This window comes from Anopheles coustani, chromosome 3 (genome assembly GCF_943734705.1).
Source record: "Anopheles coustani chromosome 3, idAnoCousDA_361_x.2, whole genome shotgun sequence".
In the NCBI taxonomy this organism is placed as follows: Eukaryota; Metazoa; Arthropoda; class Insecta; order Diptera; family Culicidae; genus Anopheles; species Anopheles coustani.
Genome location: NC_071288.1, coordinates 10,704,968 through 10,720,755, shown reverse-complemented (window position 1 = coordinate 10,720,755; position 15,788 = coordinate 10,704,968). Strand labels below are relative to the sequence as shown.

Below are 15,788 nucleotides of genomic sequence, written 5' to 3'. Positions count from 1 at the left end.
AACCTGGTGGGGTTTTTCACGCAGACGCAATGTGTACTTACCTAGATTTGGTATCGATTTCAACAGTATGACTGCAAACCCGCGAACGTCACACTACGACGGACTACGGAGAAGACACCGTGGGATTAAAATTATCCCCTTCGAGAAACTGGAGCCGACTGATCCGTGCAGGTACGAGCTCCGCGAAATTTATGTCTTCCTATCGAACTCCACCGATGTTTGTTCACACCTTTCAGGCCAGTGTGTTCGCAGGTAGCACTGGTATCGTGTTGACAAGACTAGATTCGACTCAATTTTTTTTTTGCGGTGCCGGTTTTGATCGTGACGTCACACTTCACAACGGGCAGAAAGTTATGCACAGTTGTTCCGCGTGGCAAAATGGAAAAGCAAAACAAACAACGAACAATGACGTAGCTGTGACAGCGCGGTTGCCATACGAGTCTTGTTTTCTCTCGATACTTATTTTTATTTTATTTTTAACTCTTTTAGGGTTCATTTAACCATTTATTGGCTTATGATGGTTTCAGGTGGTTTTTAATGCTTCATTTGAGATTCACACTCATAATATTGTGATTTTAAACGATTGAGTTATGGCTCAACCAGTCAGTTTAAACGAGAATGTTTTTGCATGACAGGCAGTTTGACAATGTTGTGTTTGCGAACTTTGACGTTTACATCGATGTCACACATACACAAACATACACCGTCGTTCAGCTGATGGACATAGGCGCACGAATGGCGTATTTGGTGCATGCAAAATCTGCGGCAAAGAAGAGTTTTGCATCTAGTACGCTTGTGCTGTTGTGCTTACGTTATCACTAACCGTCGTGCTGGTGCTAATTGGAGGAAGTATTTGATGAAGTGGGAATTAAAAAGCAGTACAGTTGCCCGGGAAAGTACAGGGTCCCGTCTTGTCGCGAAACGTCTGGGGTTTCCATTGCGTAATGGTTGTGTTGCTCAGAAAGATAATGAACTCAACGTCCGCCGTTAGAAAGTTCCTGTGAAAAGCGACACGAAAATCTCACTCCCAACAGTGAAGAGGATTCTGCGACGAGATAGTGTGGAAGAGCAAGACGGTGCGGCGAAGAAAAATAAGAACGGTATGCGATGCGTTGGCAAACGATCGTTTTTCGGGTGGTGAACGTTTTTCCACCGTGCCGCAGGTGTGCGTCAATTTAATCGCACTACAGAACAGCCGTGCGTTCGTGTGTGTTTGTGTGTGTGTGTGCTGCATGTACGTGTGATTTTTTGTATACTCTTAGAAAAAAAAGGTACTGCCAACTCAGGGAAAACTGTACCCCTTGGAATTGCCCTTGGAATCGCCAATGAAACGGTACGGCAACGTGCGCCCGGAAAAGTACCGACCCCCGGTTGTGGACGGCAGGCAATATGAGCAAACGTTCTAAGGGAGGATTAAGCTGAAGGGACGAAATCCACTCGAGCGTGCAGGCAGTATGCATTGAAAAGGTGTACCTTTTATGACCCCTTCATCGCCGTCTGTTGCTGCAGATACCTGCACTTTCGTACCGACTGCTTCAATTTTCGCTTGTGTGTGCATAGTGTTAAAACTCGCGTACCAGACGACGGTCGCAGAAGGCAACATTTGGTTCGGTAGCTAGGTAACGAAGCAGTCTTTTGAAGTGCAGGGCGGAGAAAGTCAATACAGGGCATTTGCATTCCATCAAACCGGTGCCGGAAAATTACGGGTAAATACGAGCAACTGGGCACTTTCATCACATCCTCCCGGACCAATCTTCGTTTCCAAAATGTCGTCGATCGAGGATGTTATCAATCACTACCAGACGAGCATCAATAAGTCGCTTAACGATACGGCGCGGGTAAGTGTATGCGAAGAAGAATATATAATTTCTAGGTCAAAGGCATCTGGGATGCCGCGTTGCGAAAGTGTCCGCCCACCGATGGGAGCGTAAAGGGCTCTCTGCTCCTCAAAGATAAGAATTCGATAAGATAACGGTTAAACAGGTTAAACTTTTTACTCACATCATAACTGCAAGATTCGCCTACATTGCGATGCACCACTTTTATATGCCACATCACCGCGGAAACTACTGTACAATGTTAAAAAGATGTGTGTATCTGCCACTACCACGTGGTTAGGCGTTTGTGAAAAACCACAAACCCCACTAATCGTTCCGCTTCCTTGTAACCACTTAAGTGGTTAGTGGTTGAATATTTGACTGAGTTGTTGTGGATATGCTTGATGTTTTTAGGTAAACTAACAACACTAACAATGTATGTTTGTTATTATGATCTTTTATTAATTGTTTTGTTTATTATACATCCGCTCACAAATGTTTGGATGATGATTTGTTTTAAAATTTGTTTCAGCTTCGTTTCTTGTTTGTTCTGAAAACAACGTTGTTTACATATTGACTATGGGCGGAAACGTTGCAGTATGATTTTTGGACAGAAAAATCGTATTAATTTGTATAACTTTGTAATTCCAAAATATACATAACAACATAATTTTGGTGCATCCTTTTTCATGATATGATTAAAGCAGTAATAACCACTCATAAATTTATCATCACATTGGGTTCGTTTTATCCCTGATAGATTGTCCATTGTATTGGGAAGTTATACAAGCTTCCGATATCCGTACGGCATCTACAGGAAACCGGCATCGGGCGCACGGTTAACAGTCTCCGGAAGTACGACGGTGAGGTGGGGGTGGCGGCCAAGGCACTGGTGACCAAGTGGAAGGCAATGGTGGCAGCGGAAGAATCGGACGACGGTGCGACCGGATCCGGTCAGCAGCACGGGCCGACCGATACGGGTACAAGACACAACGGTGATCGATCTAATCGCAGTGACATGAGTGACGACGAGGAAGATGGCGCGGATGGCGACGGTGATGGTGGCGGTCATGATAACACGATGGCGGACGAGGACGACGTTCACGATTACGATGTGACCAACGGGTCGAACGGAGCGGAAGAAGATGGTATGTAAATTTTTAGATCAAACAGAAACGTAGTTGCTTCAAGTTTTGTTAAATAGTAGTGATAAATGATAATTGCATCGTTCGGTTAACACCTGCAGATTTTCGTACCGTCGCAGTTGGCTTACTAGGTGGACGGTTGCTACGGTTGATTGTTGCGCCTGTTACAACATTCATGCTGTAAACAAGCAGCGCAGTGTTGTTGACGGAATAGTCATATGCGGTCAATTACAACAAGTTTATGAACTTGGAATTTCTTTTTTCCTTATTCCAGAAACCTACGGTGAATCTCAGTCACGTGACGGGCATCGGGATGGACAAAGTAACAGTGAGAGCGCGAACGAATCGGACGACCAAACCAATCGTCACCATCAAGACAATCATCATCAAAATCATCATCATCATCATCACAGTAAATCGTCAGAGGTTAAGGCGAGTTCCGGTCACCGAAACGAACATCACAGTAGGTCTTCGGGAATCAAGGATCACCAATCTAGTGGTAGTAGTAACCATCACAATCATCACAGCTCCACATCAAAGCAATCCAGTAGCACTTCTAGTGGGAGCGGTAGTCACAAACATGCGAGCGTAAGCAAGTCAGATAGTGATCACCGACGGCATACGTCGAGCGGGGACTCGAAATCTCACAAATCGTCATCCTCACGCGGCGACGGATCGTCTAGAAGTTCATCCTCCCAGGGCGAACGACACAGGGAGCGGAGTTTCTCAAAGCATCACACTAACAGCAGCGGAACGAAGGAAACCACCGCGGGAGGAGGCAGTAGTGGGAGTAGTCACAGTCATAGTAACAGTAGTAGCACACGAAAAGAATCTAGTCATAAAGATAACAGGCATCATCGTTCCAAGGATGGGGAAAAGAGTACTGGAAGTTCTAAGCGGCACGCTCAGGAGGGTGAAGACGGCGGAGAGTTGATGACATCGTCGTCGTCCAAACGATCTCGTAAGGAGCATAGAACTGAGCAGGGTAGTTCTACCTCAGCCGAGTCACCGTCATCATCACACTCGAAAAGGTCATCGAAAATAACCTCCTCCACATCGTCCGCGTCGTCTTCGTCGAAGCATCGTGATCGGCACGAAAAATCTGACGAAAGGCACTCGGAGAAGGCTGGCGGTTCGTCGAAACCGAAGCGTAAAGAAAAAGTCCCCTGCAGCAGCCAAGAGGAAGGCAACGAAGAATCGGATCCCGAGGATGTTGCCGATGGGCTGGACGGATCGGGTGGTGCCAGTTTTGCTGATGCCCTTGCCATGATCGGGTTTCCGGGGTCGAAAAAGAAATCATCCGGTAGCAGCAAGGAAAAGGAAAAAGTAACCATCACTAAGCGCTCGCCGTCTTCTACCTCGTCGTCGTCCGGTGGCCACTCATCGAGGGCGAAACTGGGTGGTGGTCCGTCGTCCATCGGTTCCTCATCGAGCAGAAGGGAGGGGGTTAGCACTATACCTTCGGCTTCGGAGCTTCTGTCGCAAAAGATTAAACTCGAGCCGCTTCCGGAGGCATCGGAAATTGTAGAAGCGTTGCCGATGATATCCCCAAACTATCGTCCGATGCCACTCAATCAAACTGTGATGGATTGTGTGTTTATGGGTGGTCGGGGTAGTGGTGGTGGTGCCGGCGGCCAACGGCGACCACTCACGGAAGAGGAAGCGCTCGGGCAAAGCATGCAGTCGAAGAACTTGCGCACGAAGGTGTACTCGGGTATGAAAACGAACGCGAAGGGTGTCATCCCGACGCTGTACGAGCTGTGCATTCGGTTGCTGCAGGACCATCTGGACGAGATCGGTGCGACCGGTGGCATTCCGTTCTACATCCTAAAACCAGTGCTTGAGAGAGCTAACCCGAATCAGCTGCTCCATCTGGAGCACTTCAATCCCCACTTCGTCGAGGATAGCGATGTTCTTTGGGAGCAGCACTGCAAGCGGACGTTCCGTGCGAAGCAACGGAACGAGGAGGAGCTCGAAACGTGGCGTGAGATGTTCCTAGTAAGTATCTGCCTGCTGGTGGGTTGGCCAGAACCCCATGATAATGCATGACTTCCATATGCCATTAGTATTTACATTTCTTTTCTTCGTTCAGCGTTGCTCCGAGGAACGCGACGCGAAGCTAAAGAGCCTTACGCAAAACATAAAGCTCGCACAGGAGCAAGCGGCAGCTCCCATACGCAAAACGCAGCTGGCGTACGTCGATTCCGCCGTGAAGCCACCACGAAGCGTCATCAACAAGCAGGCCCGATACGGTACCGCACGAGCTCCGGTTGTTTCACCAGCGGCACGTGTGGCCGCTCTTGCACAGGGAGGCAATGTGGCGCAGGTGGGCGATACACGTCTCCGCGTGACCCCCGGCGCACGTGATAATGCTCAAGCTCAGGGTAAGAACGACGGTTGAGAGAATGTATCTCTGGAAAGTTGCTTTAACAATTGTCCCTCCCCATTTTGCAGTTTTCCAACCAACGAAACCACGCAAGGCACCAATGATGGCAAAGGTGCTCTCGTCCATGAAGGGCTTTAAGACCAGCTTCCGGCGCTAGAACACGAGAGTGTGTTTCTGAAATTGGTTTGATTCAACTGGTCAACCCAGAAACGCTGTATTGCACATAAGGGAACATATTAGTAGTGAGAGTTAGGTAATAGTTTTATGGACACGTGTACACTGGTTGACGAGGATGAGGAACAGATAATACGAAAAGTCGATGATTTTAATGTATGTTTTAAATTATACTCGATTTTTGTTCAAAGCCCCGTTTGATTAAGTTTTGCTCCTATTTAGTTATTATTTTACCTTTTACAATTTTCTCAGTGTCTGGTACGTTTCCCGTACGTTCGCAGTTTGTGTCTTTCAACAGCTCTTTATTTATAATACTTGGAACTGTTTTTTTTGTAGTGTTGTTTTCAGCTAAAGTAAGAAAGATAAGATAAACAATCGTTTGTTGTATTTTACTTTGTGACAAAGAATACAAGAAAGTAAAATATAGATCATTAATTATTTGTAACTGTCTGTGTTCGTTGTTATAAAAATTAAAAGCCGTACTTGTTTTTGATTATGCGCGGGAGAACTAACCAGTCCTGGTCTTTCGACGCGAGTTGTTTAGATCTATTTAAAATATTTTCAGGCAGTCTATAAATAGCATCCTTAGCCGACCGGTTTTTGCGAAGTTCAACCTGATCCATCCGTTAAGTCGAATGCGATGATAAACCGAAACAGCTGATAACAGGCTTGTTTATCGTAGGAATTCCAGGAAACGCTGAGCTGTTCGCTAAATACGCGCTGATCGGGCAGCGCGTCGGTGGTGTAATGGTCAGCATAGTTGCCTTCCAAGCAGTTGATCCGGGTTCGATTCCCGGCCGACGCACGAAGCTTTTTTTTTTGTTTTGGATCAACAAAATAAATAGCAATCTATATAATAGAAGCAATCTATTTTTTGAGAAGCGCAAAGTTTATGTAAAAAGGGAACTAATGTTATGATGTGTTATGTGTTCTTCGAGAAGTATTTATTTCATTTTTGATTTTTATCATCATGATGATTTCTTTTGTGAATAGGATTTTTTTCTTTTCGTTATGTTAAAATTTTAATAAATGAATAAAAAAATTATAAACAGTCAACTTAATTTTTTAGGGGCAATCCATCCCCGATTGGCTTGTCTCCAATGATTCGATTTTATCGGATCTGCGATTTTAGAGAGTTTCTGTTATTTATTACTTTTTAAGAAAGTTTTATAAATTTTATTATTTTTTATAGATAAAAGCCTCAATTTCGAGTTTAAAAAAAAATCCAGTTTGGTGAACAGATAAAAAATCGCATGCATCTGTCATATCCTTTCTTTATAAAAGAGGTGAAAGAAGCCACCCGGCTCAAAACCTCTATAAACCATACATACTACTACTACTTTCCTTAAAATATCGTACTATTATAAACCGGATTCGCCAGAGCACTGAGACCACATACCTCTATATACAACTCTGTTTACCGAAAGACGATATTATATATTATAGATCTATGGTAAGTCGTTCGTATACTAAATTATAAAATCGGGGATAGGGTGTGCCAATTTTTGCATGTGGCACGACATCCTTTAGTGGGCAAGGTCTCTCTCTCCGAAGAGAGTAGTTTCTATGACCGAAAGGCGGTATATTATATTATATTGTAGATCGATGGTCAGCCGTTCGTAGTACGTAATACCGGACAGGGTGAGAGAAAACTCGAGATTCGAACCCACACCCCGTGGCGTGGTGTTTCCTTGCGCTACAGCTGCGCCATGAGCATCATCGCAATATAGTTTAATTTGGTTTAAAACTTGCTTCTCAGAAGCCATTCGATAGCCGTGATCGTCTAGTGGTTAGGACCCTACGTTGTGGCCGTAGTAACCCAGGTTCGAATCCTGGTCACGGCAGTGTTTCATCACACTGTCACGGAAGAAGAATGGTAAAACTTTTTTGATGATTTTTTGTACCATCACATGGTGGTAATAAAAATTAATTATTTAATTAAGATAGTGTGAAGGCTGGCATAGGTCGCATTGCTAACGAAACCCATTTAGTAACAGATAGTGCTTGGAGAAGACCATCACTACTAGCTCCAAGCATCTTTTCTTTCATCTTATAGGAAAATATTACAATGCGAAAGCATGGATCAATTTTTAAAACATTTATTAACTTACTTGTGTTGGTATTCTTTCATTTTTTATCATCATTCTCTTTCTTTTTATATGTATCTCGTCTTCTTTCCAACATACTGCTGATAGAGATTTGATGCTCTCATATCAAGTGAATGATTCATCGGCGCAAAACCACCTTCTCCCTCCTTGCTACCAGACACATATAACACATATTTCGCATGTTGGTTTTGTTATGATTTTAATTCTTATCGTCAGACTGATGGTTATACATATGTTTGTTGCTACAAATGGTCGTTCAGACAAATTCGGCGCTAGATAATTGTTCTCCGGGGGACTCGAGTTTCTTCTCCCGGTCGTTCTCATCAGATCAGTTTTAAGGAGTTCCATTTTTGTGTTGTTGTTATGTTAATTAATGTCTTTGCGGTACACTTTGAACAAGCGCCAAAGTACCATTTTTCTCGGCTACCAAATGTCGCTCTACTCTGGTAATACTTTTATTTTTGTTCAAATGATTTTTCATATCCACTCCACTCATAATGTCCACCATATCTTAGGTCCCGCTTATTTCTTCCCGATTTCATAGCGTGAATCACGGTTCGCGGAAACGGAAACAACACAATCAACAAGTAACGGTAGCCCCTATTGCTAGCGCTCGGATGCGCAATATGGTTACATGCCAGCTTGCACCAAAAAGCAATTCATTCCACATTCCTCTTCCGGGTTGAATGAGAAAGGATGGTTGGAAAGGGAGAAGGGTAGGTGAAAAAGGTCTAGCGACGAACATCGAGTGCAACTTCCTTTTTCTCTGCTATGTATTGTCAAGTATTGTTCACGGTAGAAGCTTTGGCAAATGGCGCCAACGGGGATCCCGATTTGGCCCGGTTGATTTTGACAAGCTTCCGGAAACACACGGCGGATGATCATCTGGTGTGTGAGTGTGTGTGTGTGTGTGATAGTAATTCGAATATCTCCCACAGCTAACAAAGTTACCACCTTTCCGGGGTAAGTCGTGCTACTCATGCACGCGGGTTCACGAAGGAAAATTAAAGGTCAAACTTAAACATACGATAACAAACGTAGGCGAAGAGACTGTGGCCGTCTGTGTCCCTGCCACAACAATTACATTACAATATTTTTACATTGCAGTGACCCTTATCCCATCGACGTTGGTAAGTTCGCGGGGAATAATGTCGAGATTGCGAATGTCGGTGGCGGTGCGTAACGTAAAGAAACGCAATCCCTAGTGGAGAGATCGGTGTCGTCGTTGTCTCTTATCGTTGATCACAAGGGAAAAAGGAAGCAAAACACAGAAGCAAGAATAATTCTAACCCATGTCCAAAGGGGGAAGGGGGGGAGGGGTGGATGAAAGTAGCAGAGAGGGTAATACAAACAAAAACAGGATCAGCGAAATGCTTTCAACGGGCCCGTTAATTTCCCGTCTCGGGGGGCGAAACACAGCGAAAAGGTAACAAAATTTCAGCGTAAAGGTTGCTTCTTGTTCGTCGAAGCGGTACCTTATTCGCGCATGTACGGATAGTCGATATCCTTCAGCGGGACGAACGTTTCCTTGATCGACTGTGGCGTTGCCCACCGCAGGATGTAGTGTGGACCGCCAGCCTTATCGTTTGTGCCCGACATGCGACCACCACCGAACGGCTGCTGGCCGACGACGGATCCGGTCGACTTGTCGTTGATGTAGAAATTGCCCGCCGTCAACTTCAGCTCGTCCAGGGCTCGCTTGAGGAATGCTCTGAAAAAGAAAAATAGAGATCGATCATAAACCTCGATGATATCCGACCGTCCCACCAAAAACCCCGCGAAACATACTCATCCTGTGCAAACACGGCCCCGGTGAGTGCGAATCGGGTCGAGCTACCGACAAGCTTGAGCGCGCTATCTAGATCCTTGTCCTTGTAGACGTAGATGGTCAGCAGCGGGCCAAAGATTTCCTCCGTCATGATGCGATCGGTCGGGTCGGTCGTCTGTACGATCGTCGGCTCGATGAAGTAGCCCTTGCTGTCGTCGCACTTGCCTCCGCCGAGGATGGACAGATTCTTCGAGCTGCGCGCGTGTTCCACGTACGATTTGATGCGCGCGAACGCCTTGTCGTCGATGACGGCCGACGTGAAGTTGGAGAAGTCGGTCACGTCGCCCACCTTGAGCGTGTCGCGGATCATCAGCAGACCGTCTTTCACCTTCGGCCAGAGGGATTCCGGGACGTACATGCGTGAGCAGGCGGAACACTTCTGGCCGCAGAACTCGAACGCGGATCGGATCGTGCCGTTCACCACCGATTCAGCGTCGGCCGACGGGTGCACAAAGTGGTAGTTTTTGCCACCGCACTCACCGATGAGTCGGGGGAAGTTGTTGTATTTGTCGATGTTTTCGCCAACCTGACGCCAGAGACGGTTGAATGTTCTGAAAGATGCAAAAGAATCGAAGAGAGTCTTTAATATCGAGGGAAGTGAAATATAGCTATTAAAGCTTGTGAAACCTAAACAATTTTTGTTGTACGGAAACCCTGCCATTGACATCTTTCCAAGATCAATAACTTAAGGCACCGCATCTGACAAGCGTCCAAAAGTAAATGAAGTTCCCATTGGCCGGTACTTACGGAACGGAACCGGTGAAGTTGATACCGGCCAGATGCGGTGAGGCGGTAATGGTATCGCCAAACACCGGACCGTCGGCTGGCACAAAGTTGACCACACCCGGTGGTACGCCGGCCTCACGCATAATCTTAAAAATCACGTAGTTCGACAGCAGGGCGGTGTCGGACGGCTTCCACAGCACGCCATTGCCCATGAGCGCCGGCGTGTACGCCAGATTGCCGCCGATGGCAGTGAAATTGAACGGGCTGACCGCAGCAATGAACCCATCGATGCCGCGGAACCGCATCGAGTTGCGCGTCACCTTCAGATCCTCGCTGATCGGCTGGTACCGGGCCGCCTCCTTCAGATAGAACGTGTTCATGCGGATGAAATCGATCAGCTCGGCCGCCGAGTCGATCTCCGCCTGGATGACCGTCTTCGCCTGGCCGAGCATGGTGGCCGCGTTCAGCTCCTGCCGGTACGGGCCCGCCATCAGATCGGCCGCCTTCTGCCAGATCCGGATGCGCTCGTCCAGTGGCGTGCGGTCCCACTTGACCTGCGTCTCGGTGGCCGTCTTGATCGCCTTCTGGATTTGCTTCTGGTCCGCGTAGTAGAACTGGGCGAGCTTGTGTTTATGGTTGTGCGGCATCACCTGGTGGCGCACCTGCTTCGAGCGGATCTCCTCCGAGCCGATGATGATCGGCACGTCCTCCATCTTGGCGGCCGCCTTCTTCAGAGCGGCCTCCAGCGCGGTACGCTCCTTCGAGCCCTTCTTGTACGTGAGCACCGGTTCGTTTTCGAGCGGAAAGTCGGGCAGCTTGTTGGTGGGAACGACCGAGTGACTGATCGCACGTGCGCCATACCTAAAAAGAGAGCAGAAATATCAGGTTTAATGAACAGTCTTTGTTTTACAAACGGTGTCGCGGTTAGTGGAGCCACGATCTTTGTTGACACTTTTGCGCTAGGATTGTTTTCTCTCCATAAAACGGGTTCCATTTTACGATGCTTATTTCTGCGAAGCCTGACTAACAGATTTATGATGATTCAATTAAGCATTCTGTGCGAGTGCGAGAACATTGCATCTGGCAAAGGAATCAAATATTGTGTATTCGCTACCGCGATCTTCTGGAATGATCACTCGTGCGTAGCTGAAGACTTTGATCTTTCGTGGATAATTTTATGTTTAAATTTTATTTTATTCAGTTCTACTTCTTTCTTAATATATGTTGCGCATACTTTGCCCTTTCAGCTCCGCATTAGAAGGGTTCCATTGAGCTTCCAAATACTACAATACTTTAACGACGATCTTGTACCACATTTTTTTAGGGATAGATCCAGAAAGTTGGTATCCAACCTAGCCTAAAATTATCGGCCATGTCCTTTATTGGATCTTCGCAAGAAAAAGGTAAGGATTCAATTGATGTAATTGCCCATCAAACATATCGATTCGATATGAATCATGCAATTGCACCTGCTCTTGCATTGTTCGTATACCTTTCGTGTTAACTTATCCACGTTTCAATACATTCTCTGTAACAAAGAAATGCAAGCTGGGAAATGTGAGTTATGCATCATGAATGGTTTTTTTTTCTTTTAGAAAAAAAATGACTTACCACCGCTTAGGTGACGTCAGAGGATAAATTTAGCTACCATTCTAAATTTACTACAGTTCCGTTACGTACTTTACGTGACACCGGCGTATTCCGTTCGGCCGTGCGAACCACTCTGTGCTACATTTATGTCAATATGCTCAAAACGACCAAATATCCAACCGAGGTGAATTTTAAAGAAAATCATTAATAAACCAAACATACACACATTCTACGAGTTCTACCATTATCGGCCTTAGATAACGCGGGGAACAAACAGCGGGCTTGTTGGTAAACTGCGATCAGTTAGTACTGGTCCACCATTTCAGTGGGTATGTTTTATCTGAAGTCAGCTGATTTATTGCTGAGTAGGGCGGAAAGGAAAGCAAAAAAGAAGACACGCGTAAACGGAAAACAAAGGGTTGATTAACATGGCACTGCAAACAGCGAAGTGCAATGTCAACTGTGCCGTCACCAGACACACACACACACACACACACAGAGCGATGCTCCATAAATGCAATGAAAACAACCCAGCAGGTGGAGAGCAAGGCAGTAAATACAATTTTATCGCGGGTCCGGGTGAAAATGTCTCAACATGTGCAACTCTGACATTGAAACGAGCGAGCTGTAGGCGACATTTATATGCATTTCCTGTGAAACCACTCCGACCAAGAAGCGAATTCAGGTGAGATAAGTGTGCTTCGCAACAGAAATCCTTCGTGGCGTGTCTACACCAAATTATCTCAATCGTCCATCAGTCTTCATCAGCTTCGACAGCGCAATAAATGCATAATCTTCGAGATAAAATATGGTCTGATTGAATCTATCACTCTCTTTTTTTTACTCAAAATCTCCTAAGAGTTATTGGTTCAACCCGACGGTGATAAAAATAAATGCAATATATCAGAAAATTTGCTATCGCTCTTCAAAAAAATAAAACAGAACTAATTGAAGGTAAACACACTTCAAAATGTAACCATTCACTTATGTAGTGGCACTTAGAACCGCCAGTAAGAGCCCCCGTGCAGGCGCTTGTTCATAATGTCCACACTCCAGCTCGACGCGAACAAACCGACGAGACAGGCTGTCTATTGTGCATCCATCGGTATGGACGGGTTGTCGAAAGCGGTGAAGTTGATCAACAGCTCTCGCCCCAATAAGTATTCCTCTCAGCAGCGTACAGCAACTGCAGAGCGTGCGTGTGGGTTCAGTCTGGAATGCACTTTGTCCACCATGCCTTCGGATAAGATAAAAAAAAGTGAGACCACGCGCGCGCGCGCGCATAAAACCATGTCTAGGAAAACCCGGGTAAGAAAAGTTAAATGGGACAAGGTACTTCACGCGTTGCCAAGGAACCGATTAGGTGCAACAGGAAACCAATCCTCTCGCTATGCCGAATTAGCTCCAATCTACACCGCAGACATTATGGTGTGTCCTCGGTACTGAAAATAAATGCCTATGACGAATGCATCCACGTACCGTTCGGATGCACTTTGCTAATGGTGTGGGTGCAATTTCCATTATTCAGTATCGCAATCGATGCGACAGTGAAGTGTACGAAACAAAACCCACAATAATACTAGGTGCGGCTAAAATTAAGGAATCCCACCGGTATAGTTTTGTTGCACATCCGAGTAACCGGTGCAGCTTTGCTGGGGGTTTGTCGAAAATAGCAAACCCCCTGCCCTACTCCTTTCATGCGAGCGTTTTCAGACAGGTTGCTTAGTTGCACTTGCGCTGCAACTGGGATTTTCTTTTCTCTACGTTTTTCCGCCTTCGGTTTTCTTTCCTCGACTTTCACGCTGTCGATCCTGACCGACCGCGTGATGCTTTGAACTGACCTTTGCAAGCTGGCGACCAGCGTTGCCCCCGCCGCTCCGCTTTTACAGACGTTGAACATTGTTGCACCGGGGGTTTGGTTACGTTTGCGGGGTGATGGTGCGGCGCTTTTCTCCTGCAGTCGGTTCTGCGAACTTCTTCGTAATTCGAGGCGGTCCTGCCCCTGCGATTACGTGACGGATTACGACGGACCTTGCGGACGATCGATTTTTTGGTTTGTTTTTCCGTACACACACACACACAAACACACACACGCACCTTGCCGGGGCTAAGGTGTTCTGGAAGGGTGTGTGTTGTTGCGACAAACAGAACTGAGGCCTTTTCCTGCCTTATTTCCGAGAAGCACTTGCACTTGCTGCTTTAGAATGGCACACGAAGTTACAATCACACTGCACGCACTGTTGCCTCGTTGTTGTGGCACTCTGAAAAGAATAGGATAACACTAGGTAAATCTCGTCCGAAATGTTTCGGAGTAGATTTGCACTGCGGTTGGAAGGAAAATAAGCGTGGCCTTGGCGGGGCCCAGCTAAACGGGTGGTTTCGCGATAGTTCTGGTGGCAAAAATTACGTAAGTCGTTTACTACACACCGCCAACTATGTGTTGTAGAGGCCTGTGTAGCGCTTGCCCGTCCACGCTCTCTTGTTTTATCTCTTTTCCCCTCCCACGGACTGGCTTTTGCACTGCACCGACAACACCGAGCTCCAACAACACGCCACGACCACCGACGATGGACCGCTCAAACCGAAATCAATTGACGGACTGGCTGCTTGTGGTTTGTCCGTTGGAAAGAATGCAATTTTCCACACCCCACCTTCCTGCTGCGCCTTTTAACCATTCCATCGAACCAAATACACAGCTGCTCGGAGAAGTGAAAGATAAAATTTTACGTGAACGAGAGACAGAGATATCGCTCGAGCGCAAGAGCGAAAAACAATCGTCAGGCGAAGCGAGACAGAGATAGCGATAGCGGTGGCATCAATCAGCGTTATTCCGAGAGCCGAATATTGGATCAAATTAGCCAAACTGTGTTTGTCATTCAAATTTACGATACCCGCCATCGACAGCCCACGATAAGTTGTTGTGCACGAAACTGTTCACATGCCCACAATCAAATTTGCACAACACACGACAGCGCTTGAATCACGCCGGAAAGATAAAACTAAACAACGAACCACCGACACCCGGTTGCGCAGTGCATTTTCATTTATCAAATGAAAGGAAAACAAGAATCGAGAGTCTTCTGACAGAACGAGGGAGAAAGAGAGTTGCGCATGCGAAAGATAAATGAAAGACTGAGAGGAGAGAACTGTCAAGTTGACAAGTGAGTATGATAACATCAAGGTGAATGCAACATATCAGGTACAGTAAACCCCAAGGTGGATAAAATATAATAGGTAGAGCTTGCATGCGAAAACTCGTGTACAAGTTGCGAAACTTGTACTCGAGATATTATCCAGAATTTTGAACATTTTTAAAAACCTCGTTCCACGTGTTGCACCTGTTTGCCGTTCTTGATAGCATGGCGTCTTGTAAATTGTACAGCCTTTGAATATAAATCGTTTTTAACGATAATGAAGAAATGAAGGTGAATTCATTTTTGAAATTAAATTTCGACTTTCTTTACAACAGTTATAATACCTTTACAGTAGATGCATATCGTATTTTCATTTCCAGCTTCGTTGCCACTTTCTTTCATTTTCAACATAAGAATTAACCTGTAAACCACATTTACAATAAATTACAGCTGATTTATTTGATTTATTTTTTCTCGTTCAGTTTTCGCTGGCAAAAGAGTTAAGCTTAAAGTGTTTAAGTGGGACGTAGATTAGATTACAGCTATATTACGATTACTCAGTGGTTCACCACCGGCTATCACCTGCACCATTCTTTGCTAAAACAATAGAACTAAATTTCCACCTTCTCTCGGGAGTCCTTTTGAGAAGGCTCATTTTTGCAAAGTGTTTTACAGTGCACCATACAAAGAAAACGATTCGTTATTCCTTGCTCTGCAACCGCGTGATGATAGCGAACCGGAGAGCAATCGTTCCGAAATTTTGTCTTGCCTTGGGTTTTTTTTCAAATTTCTCCCCCGGTAGGCTTTTCGAAGGAATTATTTACACTCCTGTCCTACATAACTAATTTAAGATGTACTACCTGTTTAGTGTTTCCTTCAC

General features: G+C 45.7%; 2 protein-coding genes and 2 non-coding genes across 7 annotated transcripts; 3 read left to right on the top strand and 1 right to left on the bottom strand.

The window, feature by feature from the left end:
* The first annotated feature begins 73 nt into the window (after window positions 1–73).
* On the top strand, window positions 74–5,828 carry LOC131260114 (transcription elongation factor B polypeptide 3). Of its 2 annotated transcripts, none has more exons than XM_058261781.1 (5): window positions 74–171; window positions 2,578–2,965; window positions 3,237–4,960; window positions 5,055–5,346; window positions 5,417–5,828. In XM_058261781.1, the coding sequence occupies exons 2-5, from the start codon at window positions 2,728–2,730 to the stop codon at window positions 5,503–5,505; spliced, it is 2,343 nt and encodes a 780-aa protein (XP_058117764.1). In that variant the 5' UTR covers window positions 74–171; window positions 2,578–2,727; the 3' UTR covers window positions 5,506–5,828. The 2 variants fall into 2 exon arrangements, with proteins under 2 accessions (XP_058117764.1, XP_058117763.1); XM_058261780.1 differs by lacking the exon at window positions 74–171 and adding an exon at window positions 739–1,838.
* A 427-nt stretch (window positions 5,829–6,255) lies between these two features.
* Trnag-ucc (transfer RNA glycine (anticodon UCC)) lies at window positions 6,256–6,327 on the top strand. The gene has a single exon. It is a non-coding gene; the product is annotated as a tRNA-Gly (tRNA).
* A 967-nt stretch (window positions 6,328–7,294) lies between these two features.
* Trnah-gug (transfer RNA histidin (anticodon GUG)) lies at window positions 7,295–7,366 on the top strand. Its single transcript has one exon. It is a non-coding gene; the product is annotated as a tRNA-His (tRNA).
* A 239-nt stretch (window positions 7,367–7,605) lies between these two features.
* LOC131261424 (delta-1-pyrroline-5-carboxylate dehydrogenase, mitochondrial) lies at window positions 7,606–14,791 on the bottom strand. 3 transcript variants are annotated; one of them, XM_058263453.1, is made up of 5 exons: window positions 14,666–14,791; window positions 13,616–14,035; window positions 10,206–11,045; window positions 9,419–10,009; window positions 7,606–9,341 (listed from the first exon to the last, which is right to left on the bottom strand). In XM_058263453.1, the coding sequence occupies exons 2-5, from the start codon at window positions 13,672–13,674 to the stop codon at window positions 9,107–9,109; spliced, it is 1,725 nt and encodes a 574-aa protein (XP_058119436.1). In that variant the 5' UTR covers window positions 13,675–14,035; window positions 14,666–14,791; the 3' UTR covers window positions 7,606–9,106. The 3 variants fall into 3 exon arrangements, with proteins under 3 accessions (XP_058119436.1, XP_058119437.1, XP_058119438.1); XM_058263454.1 differs by lacking the exon at window positions 14,666–14,791 and adding an exon at window positions 14,202–14,317; XM_058263455.1 differs by lacking the exon at window positions 13,616–14,035 and having other exon boundaries at window positions 14,666–14,787.
* Window positions 14,792–15,788: the final 997 nt, after the last annotated feature.

What these genes read in the sequence shown, in the direction of transcription:
- LOC131260114 (XM_058261780.1), top strand. Translation starts at nt 1,767, where the DNA reads ATGTCGTCGATCGAGGATGTTATCAATCACTACCAGACGAGCATCAAT. An exon ending in GAACGGAGCGGAAGAAGATG is followed by an intron (nt 2,966 to 3,236) that starts GTATGTAAATTT and finishes TCCTTATTCCAG; the next exon opens with AAACCTACGGTGAATCTCAG. An exon ending in TGATAATGCTCAAGCTCAGG is followed by an intron (nt 5,347 to 5,416) that starts GTAAGAACGACG and finishes CCCATTTTGCAG; the next exon opens with TTTTCCAACCAACGAAACCA.
- LOC131261424 (XM_058263453.1), bottom strand. Translation starts at nt 13,674, where the DNA reads ATGTTCAACGTCTGTAAAAGCGGAGCGGCGGGGGCAACGCTGGTCGCC. An exon ending in AACTTCACCGGTTCCGTTCC is followed by an intron (nt 10,010 to 10,205) that starts GTAAGTACCGGC and finishes TGCATCTTTCAG; the next exon opens with AACATTCAACCGTCTCTGGC. An exon ending in GCCGTGTTTGCACAGGATGA is followed by an intron (nt 9,342 to 9,418) that starts GTATGTTTCGCG and finishes TTTCTTTTTCAG; the next exon opens with AGCATTCCTCAAGCGAGCCC.